This window comes from Thermobia domestica, chromosome 5, assembly GCF_964235325.1.
Source record: "Thermobia domestica chromosome 5, izTheDome1.hap1.1, whole genome shotgun sequence".
Taxonomy (NCBI): domain Eukaryota; kingdom Metazoa; phylum Arthropoda; class Insecta; order Zygentoma; family Lepismatidae; genus Thermobia; species Thermobia domestica.
This window is the reverse complement of record NC_137458.1, coordinates 12,672,445-12,686,702: the sequence shown is the minus strand read 5'-3', so window position 1 is coordinate 12,686,702 and position 14,258 is coordinate 12,672,445. Positions and strand designations below refer to the sequence as shown.

Here is a 14,258-nt window from a genome sequence, read left to right as displayed (position 1 = left end):
AACCTGCAAAACAAAGGATGTAAGTTTATTGTGAAATTACGCCTAACAGCGCAGCGAATCACCATAACGTCTAAGTGGCACAAATCACGCCAGGAAAAACCTCGGCGTCCTCCCCTGCACACTTATTTTGTAGCAAAAGACTTCGTCGTTTCACAATAAACTTACATGCTCATGTTGGAGGTATTTTGCTGCGGACTGTACAACTGCAATTACCTCTTAGTACTGGCCACGGTTTCAGCAATGTCTATCGCTTTTTTTTTTTTTTTTTTTTTTTTGAAAAAAAAAATGTTAGATCCTGTGTATTCAATAATTTATGCCGCATAACAGCATACCAGATACTAAAAAGAATTGGTCCCGAGGATTGTCGAACCAGACAACACTTATAATCTCAATACGACGATTCTTTCCATAGCTCCGAAACAAAGGTTGCTATCGTTTGATGTCTTTGTTTAATGGAGTGGTACTGGAATCGTGTAGATATGATGTTAATCTTTGTGGCATAATGTTCTATCATAGATCTTTTATTTTCATCATAAGTCTTATCTGCAGGTAAAGCTAGGCAACAAATATTACATAACTGATCGTAAGTGGATGTTCTCATATCCGTGAAGAATGTAGAAAGTTTCCTCTCCTCAGGAATTTGAGCTGCAAAACACATAAGTTTATCACAAATATATATCACTATATATTAATTGACACAATAAACTCACTGGTTCGTAAGTAGTAAAATTGACCGACTTTAAATTATTTTGTTAAACCTTTTATTATCTTTTGGAGCTTCATAAAACGTTAACTCACATACAACATAACAGCGAGACTATTACATTATATTACATTATAACTTGTTTGTTTGTCTCTCTGACAACCTTCAGTTCGTCGTTCTTAGTTACATATCAATATTCCATTATATACAAGGATCTTATAAAATAGAGGATCTGCCCTTACAACAAAATTTTGAAGCCATACGTCACAGTTTTGCCACTCCTATTCTGCCCACTCCGCCCAATAGGACCGCAATGTTTTGAGCCAACAATCATGGCGGAAACGATAGTAGCCAATCAGACGATGGCAGAAACGTGAGTAGTCAATCAGACATGCCGATGCTCGGTTGTTTTTTGGCTTCATCGATTTAATAGGAAGAAGATACATATGGGCAGATCCTCTATTTATAACATCCTTGATTATATATTATTGTATCTTTTTCTTCTTCTATAAAATAAACTGGCTTGTACATATTTATAAACCAAATATTGCTCGAAGATAAAAGAGAATACAAGTATACAATAAAGAATACAAGTATACAACATACTGTTGTATGTTCAACCTTTTGAGATATGGTTGCAGCCAGGGGTAAAAGTGGATCTGGAAAGATAGGGGGACGATGACGTCACGCCGTCCCTCGTACCTATTTCTGTCCATTGTGATTGTTTTAGAAAGTGCGGGACGCCACGGATATTTTCTGGAAGGAGGACGACGTACCCGCGCGTTCCACCTCACTTGTACCCCTCATTTGCAGCCTATTATACTCTATGTCTAATGTTGGAAATTTTGGAACAGACAACCTCTTGTAAATATTTCGTACGTAAATTCTTAAAAACGGCTGCACCAAAATGGTTACAAATCAGATTGTGACCATTGTTGTTATTATTACTTTTCTGCCCCAATATAGTTAATCTGTACCTATAGGAGAAGTTTGTCATCGAATATTTTGCTCTCGTAATAGCAGTGATATTAACTTTTAACACTACTGCAAGCATTACACACAGAATATTATGGATTAATTTATTCTTGATATTTATATGTACAAGAGAGTAACTAAATTTGGACAGAATGATTAAACCACACAAACAAGCTAGAGACCTGCACGGGCCGAATTTTTCGGCCCCAGCCCAATCCAGCCCGAACGTACCTAGGCCCGGCCCAGCCCGGGCCCGAAAAGTTTTGGAGATTTTCGGCCCGAGCCCGGCCCGGCCCGATATTTTTTAAAAATTCTTGGCCCAAGCTCGGCCCGGGCCCGATAAATTTTAAAAGTTTTTGGCCCGACCCCGGCCCGATAAATTTTTTAAAAAGTTAGCTCGAGTCCCAATCTTTCTCAAAATTTAGTACTAAATTTGACCTAACCCTCAGAAACATTTTCTAAACTCTGGTTCAGAACCTGACGCTTGCCTCCCAAATGGTACCATTGCCTCCTAGAACTTTGCCTGTCTTCGAGAAAACAAAAACTCCATTCCCTGTAACAAAAATCTAACTTAATTGATTTTTAGCATAAAGTGAAGATGACAATATTGTTTAGCGACAGGCAAAACATTCCCACCCCTTCTTGTTATATTTTGAGTTCAGTGAAGGTCAAGGTCAGAGCTCAATTTACCGCATAATGCCTGCAATCCTCTATAGTGAAAGTGGAGCCGCTAAGCAACACAACACTGTAAATAGCTATTGCATTCTTTGTAACATTTTCACGGACACACTTCTTCAACGTTTGGCTTTATTCCAATTATCGTTTAGCGAAAGTCAATAATTATTAAAGAATTTCAATTGATCGGCCCCAGCCCGGCCCGACCTGAAGAGAAATCAGTGTCAGTCAGCCCAAGCCCGGCCCGGCCCAAAGAAATAACAATGTCAGCCTGCCCAAGCCCGGCCCGGCCCAAAGAAATAGCAGAGTCGGTCCGCCCAAGCCCGGCCCTTGCAGGTCTCTAAAACAAGCATATCCAGTATTAAACTAGAGATTAACTCATCAACAAGTACATGCGTAGAATCAAGAGAGTAACGTTATCAACTATATCTTTTATTTGCACAGATTCACATCTATTAATAAACCAAATAAGAGCATGTGCAACAGTCAGTGACACTTTGCACCCAGTTTCAATTCCCAACATTAAGTATACGCTAGTTTTTCCACGACTAGCTCGGGAGAGTAATTATACCGGAAGTATGAACGAAATACAAGGTTCCGATTGGGTGGAGTTATCCATTTCTTGCCACGTAGCATTCATATACCAGAAATCAAACGCTTGCTGCTGTTGGCCCTCGTGGGCGAGCATGCTAGTGTTACCTGCTAGTAACAGAAGTCGCTTTTGGCATGGGTTCAAACCCGGACCAACAAAAGTCTTTTTTTGTTGTTTTTTTTTTTAAATTTTCATGACTTTTTTCATTATAATAAGATGAAAATAACACTCGAAAAAGTGATTTATTTACTTTTGTACAGATAAGTAGTAGTAGTAGTAGGTATAGTATTAGTAGTAGTAGTAGTAGGAACAGGTTAGAAGCCACGCAGGGCTCGTTTTGTTCCACCTTTACCCCCATGATATAAATTTTATGACCAACTTAAAACAGCTGGCTAGGATAGCGCGTAAAACAACTGGGTAGAGTAGCGCGCGTAAAAACGTACTTCTGGGAGCATAATTACTCTCCCTCCTCGTGTTTTTCCTACTATGAAGTATCACCTTGTCTCAGTTGAAGATCAAGAGCAAGTAATTTTGAAAACTTTTTCTCGAATTTGCTCATAGTTTGTGTTATTTTTGTTCTTAATTTAGAGAAATTCAAGTTGTCCTCAGTTCAGAAAGATTGAACTTGCCCCAATTCAGAGAAATCAAAGTTTTTTAAAAATACATATTATTTAATATTATAAACATTGCATAAATTTATTTAAAAAAAAGAAAGAGAAAGATAAACTGAAAGGTTGAATTGAGTTAAGTATAAGTTACGGTCATTGGCTAGAAAAGAATATCGTATATTCTTACAAAATTTTAATCTTAAATATGCTGTTACGTGGTTGGACAACTTCCACCATCGACTTAGAAGCTAAACCCTTTCTTCTTTCTTTCTTTCATTTTAAACTGCATATTTCTTTTTTTCAGCCTTCGAGCCAGAAATAATTCCCACAGGCGAGATATTTTTGTTCGAATTAATTTACTCGTTTCGTTCCTTCCTTCTTCTTAGCTCTCTACACACAGACACACACATACACAAATAATTTTCAGTCTTCAGGATCGTTAACCAAAAAAAGAAAAAAAATCCCTTTTATCTCTTTTTACGGTAATGTCTTAGACAGAAAAATCCCTTATCTCTTTAAAAACCATCTCAGAAAAAAATCCCTTTTTTACCTAAAATTTAATTTTCTCCGTACGTGTAACTTTTCCCTCACGTTTTATAAAATACGATACAGAGCTTCTTTTTTGTATTATTTTCATTTTTTCTTTTTTTTTTTTTTTTTTACTAAGTGTTTTAAGTTTTGCTAACTTTTCTTGCACTTTTCACAACCTCTGGAACAAAAAAAAAGGAACTATTTTTATATCATTTTTACGTTGCAACGTGCGATGACACTTTTTTCCCCCACTTTCTTTCTAGCTATTCGGAGTAGAGGGGGGGAAAGAGAAAGAGAGAGAGAGAGAGAACGGAAAAATATTATTCGAAACTTCTCATGAGTAATTCATGACGCTTCTTTCACCCAACTTCCTTTTTTTTCCCCTTTTGTGCAACTGTGCTTCTCCAGATGCACAAAGTTTTCCCAAAACAGATTGAATGTCAAAGGGATAATTTAAGGTCTTCCCACTTGTCTACTCCTATTGTGACCTCGTCTTCGTTTCCTTTTGGCCTTTTATTCTGTTTGTTTTTCTTTAAAAGTAATCCTATTCTTGTCGAATTGTTATATAGACACACACACTCCTGAATATTAGATATGTGATCTGAATTTATTAATTTTATTGACTTTTTTTTATTGATAGATAAACACATTTCACTATGTTTGAAATATTTTTCTTTCTGAGTATTCTGGCTGAAGGCAGTCTGTAGTCTATTTACCTAAGATGCAGGCCCGTATCCAGGGGGTTCTAGGGGGCCGAACCCCCTAAATTTTTGCTGGCCCCCCTAAAATTTTCACGATAGACTGGCAAATGAACTATAATATGGTGATTAACTATAATATGGTTTCATCGGACCCCCCTAACTTCTACCGCCCCCCCCATACATTTTTGGGCTGACTACAGGCCTGCTAATGTGCTCGAGAAGTCCCACTAACTCAATAGAGAAAGATCAGAATGGGCTATTAGTGTTAGTTAATATACGAATTCATTACTATACCCACGAAATAAGAAATTTCTGATCTCGTAAAAAAGACGGGAATCGAGGCGAGACGTACCTTAAATATTTGAGACGAGACGGGAAATATGATAATTCTCGTCTCAATTTCGAGATTTTGGTAAGTCTCGTGGAGCAACACTAGTTCAGCCAAAGCTTAGATCTCAAACGCTGTTTCAGTGTAATATGATTCATACTATAATAACTATAAATTTATAAGGTGATTTTACGAACAAAATGAAGAGCATTTATCGACACACGCAAATCATTATACGGAGGTGCGTTCGGAAAGTAACCTTCGATTGGTCAATTGTGCGTGAAGTAGTGGGGCAGTGCTGCCATCTTTGCACAAACCTGAACAGTAGATCAGTCTGCATCCAGCCGTGGTAGAGTAAATGCTACCTGATCGCAAGTTCCACTTTTATAGCGTCTCAACATGTGTGCTGCAGTAGAAAACAGCGCCAAATGCGAGGTATGGACTGTTATACGTTTTCTTACGGCAAAACAATATTCGGTAGCAGCTATTGACGGGATAACTTTGTGCCGTGTATGAACCAAGTGTGATGAATGAAGGAAGTTGTTCGTGAATTCCGTTCGTTCATTTAAAAGTGGACGAACAAATATTCATGACAAATAGAGAAGTGGCACGCTACCAGTGGTTACCGATGAGCTCCTTCAGAAACTTGATGGAAAAGTTCTTGAAAATCGACATTTCACAATCTCGGAGTTTTCTGACGAATTTCCACAAATTTCCAGGATCTCAGTGCTTGGTCAGGCCCGTATCCAGGGAGAGTCTAGTGGGGCCGGGCCCCCCTAAATTTTCGTTGCCCCCCTCTAAAATTGTCACGGTAGGCTTGCAAATGAACTGTAATGTTGTGATGAACTATAATATGGATGGATCGGGCCCTTCTAACTTCAGTCGAGCCCCCCTACAGTTATGGGCTGGCTACCGGCCTGGCTTTAGTATAGATGAGGAGCTGAGAGAAACGATCACAGGCTGGCTCAAGGCACAGATAAGAATTTTATGCTGATAGAATTTCTGAACTAGTGCAGAGATGTGATAAGTGCTTGAATATTTATGGAAGCTACGTAGAAAAATAGAGCTAAGAAGAGTAGTTTTCAGATGTATGTAATAAATTCTTCTTATTTCCTTTGGTGTTCTTTTTAAGCAATCGGAGGTTACTTTCCGAACTGCCCTCGTACAATATATTTCTTTAATAAATATGGTTTAAGTGTTGTTCTATCACGGAAGGCACGGGAGCTCAGTGATAGAGCGCTTACGTCTGGTGAGTGGGTTCCCTGGCCAAGTAAGTTTCTGGTGGACAACATCGCGTCCGTGACTTTTCTCGGGGTACTCCCCGTTTCCTCCTACTTTCTCATTCCACCAATCTTTTCATCATACTTCACTTGCCTTAATCAACCGTCTCCTTTAGCCTATAAGACATAAACGTTGGACGTTAAGCTCAAAATTTTATTTTGAAATTTTGTTCTATCATACTCTTTATGGACCTTTCGTTACGCGAAAGGATTCTGTTGATTTCTAAATGAAAGTAAGAAAAAATCAGAGGATCCATTTTGTACCTAAATTTACAAAACGAAATGAGACGAGAGTAGAAAAAATTCTTCTAGAATAGAGACGAGATAAGTTTTCTACAAAATACGATACAATACGAGAAAACCTTGCTTTTATTCTCGTCTAATCTCGTTGGCAACACTTGAATTCACTGTGAGATTTCGAAACTTCCCTACTGCTGTGATAGCATGTTCCTATTTGTAGCATGTTGCAAGAGGTTCCGCCATTTTGACATACAATTGCTCCAATTTCGTTTAGTGTGTCTACTTAGTATTACCACCAATAGGTCAGTTTTCTATGTGTACTGGATTTCTTGGTTCGATTCCCGATTAGGGTAATTTGGCTCAAAGTCAAACTTGAGTAATGCTTTGAATCTCAGTTTAAAAACTACATCACAGTTCATATGGTCTCGATGACGAAATGGGGTGTGAATCTCTAATCAATAAACTATGGCCACCATTACTACAAACTTCCAGGACTATTGCGTATTTTTTTTAAATTTTAACGTGTTTTGAAGGTTTACATTTGACTCTCCTTCGAAGTAATATTAATAACTTCTTTGCCTCATCTATGCTATTACAGATATCTGGGTGTATGCTGTTCTTGCAGTTCTTCGTCTTGGTTTCTTAACACTTTTTAAAGTAAAACCCAACTCCTTGTGACACACTGGGTGTTTTTGGTATGTTCTTTTGCATTGGACTGTACAAAAAGTTCTTCATTAAAAAAAAAGTTTCTTGGAAACTATCTGTATTACTAATTAAAAAACGCCGGCCCTTCACGAAGAACCGTAACAGATCAAATACCTAACCTTCAATGGAATGATGCATCAAATCAATGGATTGACCGCCAAAGGCGTTACTCTAGTTTCCTAGGACTGAGTGCGCTATCTTTTGATTCGGATAATACCCAACTACCTTACAATGCTAGGTTGAAACAGAGAAACCATTTTCTGCACCGGGAATCGAACCATAACCACACACACATAATTCAGTTGTTGTTAAATCTAATAGGTAAACATTAAAATTATACGCATACAGTAGGAAGTCGAAAATCCGAACTAATTGGGGCCACAGGTAGTTTGGATTTTCAAATTATTCGGATTTTCGAAAATAACTAAGAAAATGCCATTTAGGCTTAAATATACTGCAGGGTATGCTCCTTTATCGATACAGTAGTTTTACAGTACATACAGTAATTACAATACCGTACGTAAGGCTACTTACATTTAATGTTTCCGAAGAACCTGCTCGTACACTAAATTACACTGTTCTTGAAACTTAACTTGTATTGGCCTAAGGGAAAATAAAAATATATATGACCAACTATTACATATGAATGAGCTCTTGTAAAAACACTGACTTCACACAAAGAAAATTGAATTAGCGTACTGTCATTAGCTTGTAGGGACCGGGTTCGGATTTTTGGCGTACGGATTATCGACTTCCTACTGCACATATCTATATCTATCTATCTACACACACACACACACACACACACACACACACACACACATATATATATATATATATATATATATATATATATATATATATATATATATATATATATATACTCTCTTCATTTTCACTATAAGATCTCCGACTGAGCACAGTAATACACAGTAGTAATAATACATAATACACAGTATTATTACATAATATTGTCCTCAGTCGGAGATCTTATAGTGAAAATGAAGAGAGTGTATTCTCTTTTATTTTATTTGTAAAACGAGACAACTGAACAGATATGAATAGCATACCCAAATGGTGATCTGATATAAGACATTAAAAGAAATGAAATCTTTGAGTTTTACGTCCCTCGGTTATGCCGGTTAGGCTAAAGGAGACGGTGATGATGAGTAATGAATGAAATGGTGGAATGAAGAAAGCGGGAGGAAACGGGAGAACCCCTAGGAAATCCACGCACACGGTGTTTATCCACTACAAAGTTCACTTGGCGGGGGCTGGGACCGAACCCGGGACCCCAAGCACCAGAGGTGAACGCTCTACCAGTGAGCCACCGCAGCCCCCAAGCCATTAACATATGAAAACTAACTAGAGCTTTGGCGTTGCCCTGTTTCAGTGTATACAATGAAAAAGAGATTTTCCAGGAAAAACGAGACAGCTTCAACATCCTCAATATAATTATAAAGTAGAAAATAGGAGCTATTTTTTAAAAGTTAAAAAATTTCTTTTTCTTTACTTAAAAAATAGACAACTATTAAAAGAATGTCTGACATTCGATAATTTTGATATAATAAACCTAGGTTAAGAGGAACTTATGCTTGACGATTACTATACACTATATACCTTGTACTGACAAGCATTCCGTTCAGACTACTGTTCCAAAAGCGCATTTCCAGTTGCAGACCTTCATGTGACCGTTGTCATTGGTAAGAAGCAAATTGGTTCCGCTAATTTACCGTTAATTCGTCGTATGTTGAAATTTCACTGGACCTAAAGTACTGTATATACCAAGACGAAAAGAGGTTTCGTGGAATCTTCCTGAAAGAGGACCCCCTCCCTCATAGCTAAGAATCATATGTAGTGTTGTTGTCGAGCAATTTTCTTCCTTCAGGGGAACGGACCTGTTAACAAGAAAGCATTTCCACTAGTGGCGGATCTAGCCCTTAGCGGGGGCCCTAGGCCCCCCAGTTTTTTTATTATAAAAATAATTTAAGCTTTAATTTATATATATTTTTTAAAGTTTATAATAAACTGATGGACTAACTATCATAATCTGGGGCTGTCTGGCCCGCCAATTTTTGACTTCTAGATCCGCCACTGATTTTCACATGCGTCAGTAATCCTTTTGCCTTATTCAATCAACCTTTATTCATGTATGCGTCACCAGCGTTCACTAGTTTGTAAAATTCTTATGCTTAAAACTAGAGATTCCTCTTATAGGAGAGATTTGTTAGGATCTTAGTGATAGTTGCTTCTGAAATCGTGGCAATAAATGTACACTCATGTCCAAAATGATTGTCGTATATCTTCTTGTAAGAAAATAATTTGATAATGATTTTGCAGGGTACTTTTAATACTGATACTATGTGTATAATCGGGAAATGTATATTTGTGGTAAATTTCATAGGGAAAGAATTATAAATACGAAAATTAGAATGAGTAAAACAAAATATTGCTAAGTGGACAAGAAAGTTTTATTTTCGTTTTATTATTCTTATTTACCGCTCTTTTGACATGAAATTTACCACATACTTGTCTTTTACGATTATACACATACTAACATTATAAGAAATAACTGTCAAATACGTTATCAAATTATATTCCTACAACAACATACTAATAGACATTCGACAATAATTTTGGACATGAGTGTACATATTGGAATAGGCCTATCACGCAACTGCAGTTGTATTTTTTAACATGAGTTGGCAACACTACTTGTAATCAGGTAGGAAGGAGAAGCTATCTACTGAACAAGTTTACAAGAGGTCTTCACAATTGTAGTATGTTATATAAGTAGATTAGAACTTGATTTGAGGTATAAAACTAAGATATATGTATTATTGTAAATTCCAGAGGCGATGGGAGAGAAGAAAAATGAAATCTTTAAGTTTTACGTCCCTCGATTATGCCGGCTAGAGTAAAGGAGACAGTGAATATGAGAAACGAATGAAATGGTGGAATGATTAACGTAGGGGAAAACAGAACCCCGAGAAAACCCATTCATACGGTGTTTGTCCACCACAAAGTTCACTTGGCGCGAGCTGGGGTCAAACCTGGGACCCACGCATCAGAGGTGAACTCTCTACCACTGAGCCACCGCAGCCCCAGGAGAAAAGAAAGTATTGTGATCTTCAAAATAATTGAATTTTGATATTTTCAATGGATTTACATATTTCTTGGCCAAAAAGCTATTTTTGGGTGTCTACTAGTTTCTCTGTCCCTATATGCAACATATACACACATTTAGAGGTTGCATCGTTAAACATACCGAAACTAAAGAACAAACGAATAAAGTTTCCACACTTGGATACATTTCTAATTGCGTTTTGTATCATAAGTTGAGACTTCAACCTAAATGTACTACTTTATGAATACACGAGAATGGGGTCACGATAAAAGTGGTCTCAAACTTAGAATATAAATAAATGTTGCAAAGTTCTGCGTATGCAGGTCAAAGGTCGAGCAAATGATACATGGAAATCGTTTTCTCCCACTGCCAAGTTTTATTACAAAATCTTCATTTTATAAACAGTATGATACAAAATCACTATAATATAAATATCCTCTAATAACTGGGTAAAAGAAAGGTGTCCTAATGCCCGAGCAGTCTAAGGAAGGATCCCCACAGAATTCCAAGCAAACTAAGTGGCCAGAAGAGGAAGCCTAGAGCTCCGAGCAAGCTAAAGGCTTTTGGTTAGGCTGCTCTCAAAGCTCCAGGCAAGCTGAGAGAGTGGAATTGGGCAGCAAAGACTGATGTCAGATAAGGAGGTCCTCCTGGTTTAATAGCTGCTCCCAGTGGCGGATCCAAGGGGGGTCTATAGGGGCTATAGCCTCCCCCCTTGACGCTCAGGTATACAGTGGATAAAATGGACTTCAATCCTGCCTTACACTGGATAAAACGGCAAAATATGGTTTAGCGCCTCCCTTGATCATATCCTGGATCCGCCCCTGGCTGCTCCAATGTAGCGGTAGCACTGATGGTCTTTCTTTGTCACGTGACTAGAGGTGTCGCAGGTGTTCCTGTCGTCTGCCTCTGTAGTAGTTTGTAGTATTGCGCAAGTAGTGTTGTTTACCAGATTGACTGCCAAGGTGATTTGAGGGTACTGGTAGTCCCACGTGGCCAATGCAATTTCTGCTTACCTTTGGGTCGATTATAATCACATTGTTGTCGCAATGTTTTATTTTTCCCAAAAATGTGCCAATAGAAGCCGAGCACCATTTGTGATGCTCATGGGCCCTGAAAGTAATTTGTGAAAATGAGTATCATATATGATGCGTAAGAATCTGGTTGAGCATCATCTATGGTGTTCGTGGCCCCACATATGATGTGCTCATGGCAGTCAACCTGTTAAAAAAATTGAGACATATGTTGATTGTTTGTAAACGGAACCATGTGAGGGATATTACAATATAAATATCTCAACGTTAAAGTAATTTCTGTCGTTACTTCATGGACGGATGTGTTTGAAAATAGTTCCATCGAATTCAGTATAATGAACTTATTATTAAAATTAACTAACTCTAAGGACAATGAAATCCGGAGGTGCATGTTCACAAGAACTTTCCATTGAGATCTGTCCTTAGCCAACTGGATCCAGTTTCTACTTTGAATTCCTGTTTCTGCGAGATCTATCTTAATATTATCCTCCCATCTACGCCAAGGTCTTCTAAACCCCGACGTTTTTTTGATTGGATTTCCAGTTTAAAAAAGAAAAACTTTGAAAGCGTTCCTACTTTCTTCCATTCTGGCTACATGACCCACCTGAGTCTCCTAGACTTGATGATTCTAACAATGTTTGTTAAAAGGTATAATTTATGCAGCTGCTCGTTGAAGTTTCCACCATTCTCCATTCCGTTCGTCTTGGGTCCGAATATTCGTCTCAGGATTTTACTCTCCAATACTTTCAGTCTGTGTACTTCTCTCAAAGTAAGCGATCATGTTTCACAAGCATACAGAACAACAGGCATGATTATCTTTTTTATATATTTTAACCTTCAAATACCTCGACAGGAATCGCGATGACAAAAGATTATCAACTGAATTCCCTGCTTTTAGTCAACATTTAATTTATTCGTGGATATGGTTTTTGGTCTGTTAACATTTATACTAGCTATTTCAAAGTATCTACTTTGTAGAAAGTGTTAATTGATATTTTAACGCATCCATAATTTGCAGTATTACGATCTCGACAGACTTCCATGTATTTAGTTTTCTCTGTATTTTCTTCTAAAGCCATGTCCCTGCAAGCGTTTAATAAGACCACTGCAATTCTTTCTATGTTCTTCTATCATCCCCTATTAAATTTACATCATCAGTATACATCACAACCTGATGAATACCATTCACCTCTAGCTCTGGTTGCTGCCTTTGATTTTCGTTATAGCTTATTCCAGGACAAAGTTGAATAATAATGGCGACAACGTATCTCTTTGCTTCAAGCCATTCTCGACTTGAAAGCTCGCGTACAAGATTTTTTTTCTTACTTGGACTTTACTTTGGGATTCATTTATATCAGGTGTAAAAGTGGATCTGAAAAGGTAGGGAGGCGTATGACGTAACGCCGTCCCTCGTGCCTATCTTTGCCCATTGTATTTTTTTTTAGAAAGTGGGGGGACGCCACAGATATTTCAGCGAAGTGAGGGGCCGGCGTCTCCCCGCGTTCCCCCGCACTTTTACCCCCTGATTTATACACATTTTAATTATCTAATTAGCTTTTTCGGTATTCTAAATTCTGTAAGCATGTCGTACAACGTTTCTCTCCTAACCGTGTCGTATGTCTTTCTAAAAATCAGTAAATAGTTGATGTACCGGGATATTCTATTCCCACTTCTTTTGGAGTATTTGTAGAATTATTATTTATTTTTTAAAATGTAATTAAATGTCTCCAAGTATGGGCATTTTTATTATTGCCATAAGCTTTACCTCAAAAGATAATAAAGGAACAGCAGTATTATATGATTTAATTTTGGAAATGAAAACGAGAAAGTTTAACACGGTGGTCCGTTCGTTTCATTAGTTTTCATTTGGGGAAAGAATTGTAATTAGGCTTAATCTGAAACATAAATGATTAAGGAAATGTTATACTTCAAATCTTCTTTTTTTATTACAGTATGTTTTTTTCTTTTCGTATCTTTCAACAGGAAATTCTCCCTCTCGCTTGATGCTGAGAAGGCTCTAATCCTGCTGATAAAGGGAAGTCTTCTTGTGCAGTGGCCATTTGGGCGGAAGAAAAGCGGATTCTGTTTGCTGGCAAAAAACGGAATGGCGCGAGGGTTGATCCTTGAGGTACTGACCCTACTCGTCACTATGGCAACTTCACCCTTCGCGGTGCAGCCAGAAGGTAGGAAACCTTTTGCTTCTATTTTTTTTCTCTCTAATCTCTCTGCTGCACATGTTGTTGCTGTTATGTGTGGAAGTCAATATTTATAGCCATATGAAGATGCTGGATATATATATAGCGGGGGCGGGAGTTCCGTTGCAATATCTCGCAATACCTTCAGGCTGTTTACGGCTTAACGTTGCTATTCACTTCTTGGTGTGCGTGTTATCAAACAACACAGGAGAGTTGACGGCAAAATACAATATCGCTGAGCATCGTCGACTATGCATTTAGCTTCTTTTTTTTCTAGCTGTGATTTTGCTTCCCCTAAAAAGAAGAAATCATAAGCAAAAAAGAGTTTCCAATAACTGAACTATAGAATGCTTATAGACTTTTTATTTTGTTTCTCATTTCGCCTTTCATAGATCCATGAACATCCTCCCGAAGTTAGTCAGATGAGAAGAGGATTTGCTTAAAACATTGTGAAACTATATGTTGTAGCCTTCCAAACTAACACCATTCAATACTGAAACCTGAAACCGTAGTTTTATCAGTTTCCAGCTTAAATACAAGGATTAAATACATGAAACTTCCCCTTGG

The 14,258-nt window shown here is 37.8% G+C and overlaps 1 protein-coding gene across 1 annotated transcript in view; it reads left to right on the top strand.

The window, feature by feature from the left end:
* LOC145685721 (uncharacterized) overlaps positions 1-14,258 on the top strand; it is a 1,054,280-nt gene that overhangs the window by 671,198 nt on the left and 368,824 nt on the right. The window contains exon 3 of the mRNA XM_081758209.1: positions 13,480-13,679. Within this exon, the coding sequence (XP_081614335.1) occupies positions 13,601-13,679 (79 nt within the window). The 5' untranslated portion in view covers positions 13,480-13,600. The remainder of the gene's footprint in view (positions 1-13,479; positions 13,680-14,258) is intronic.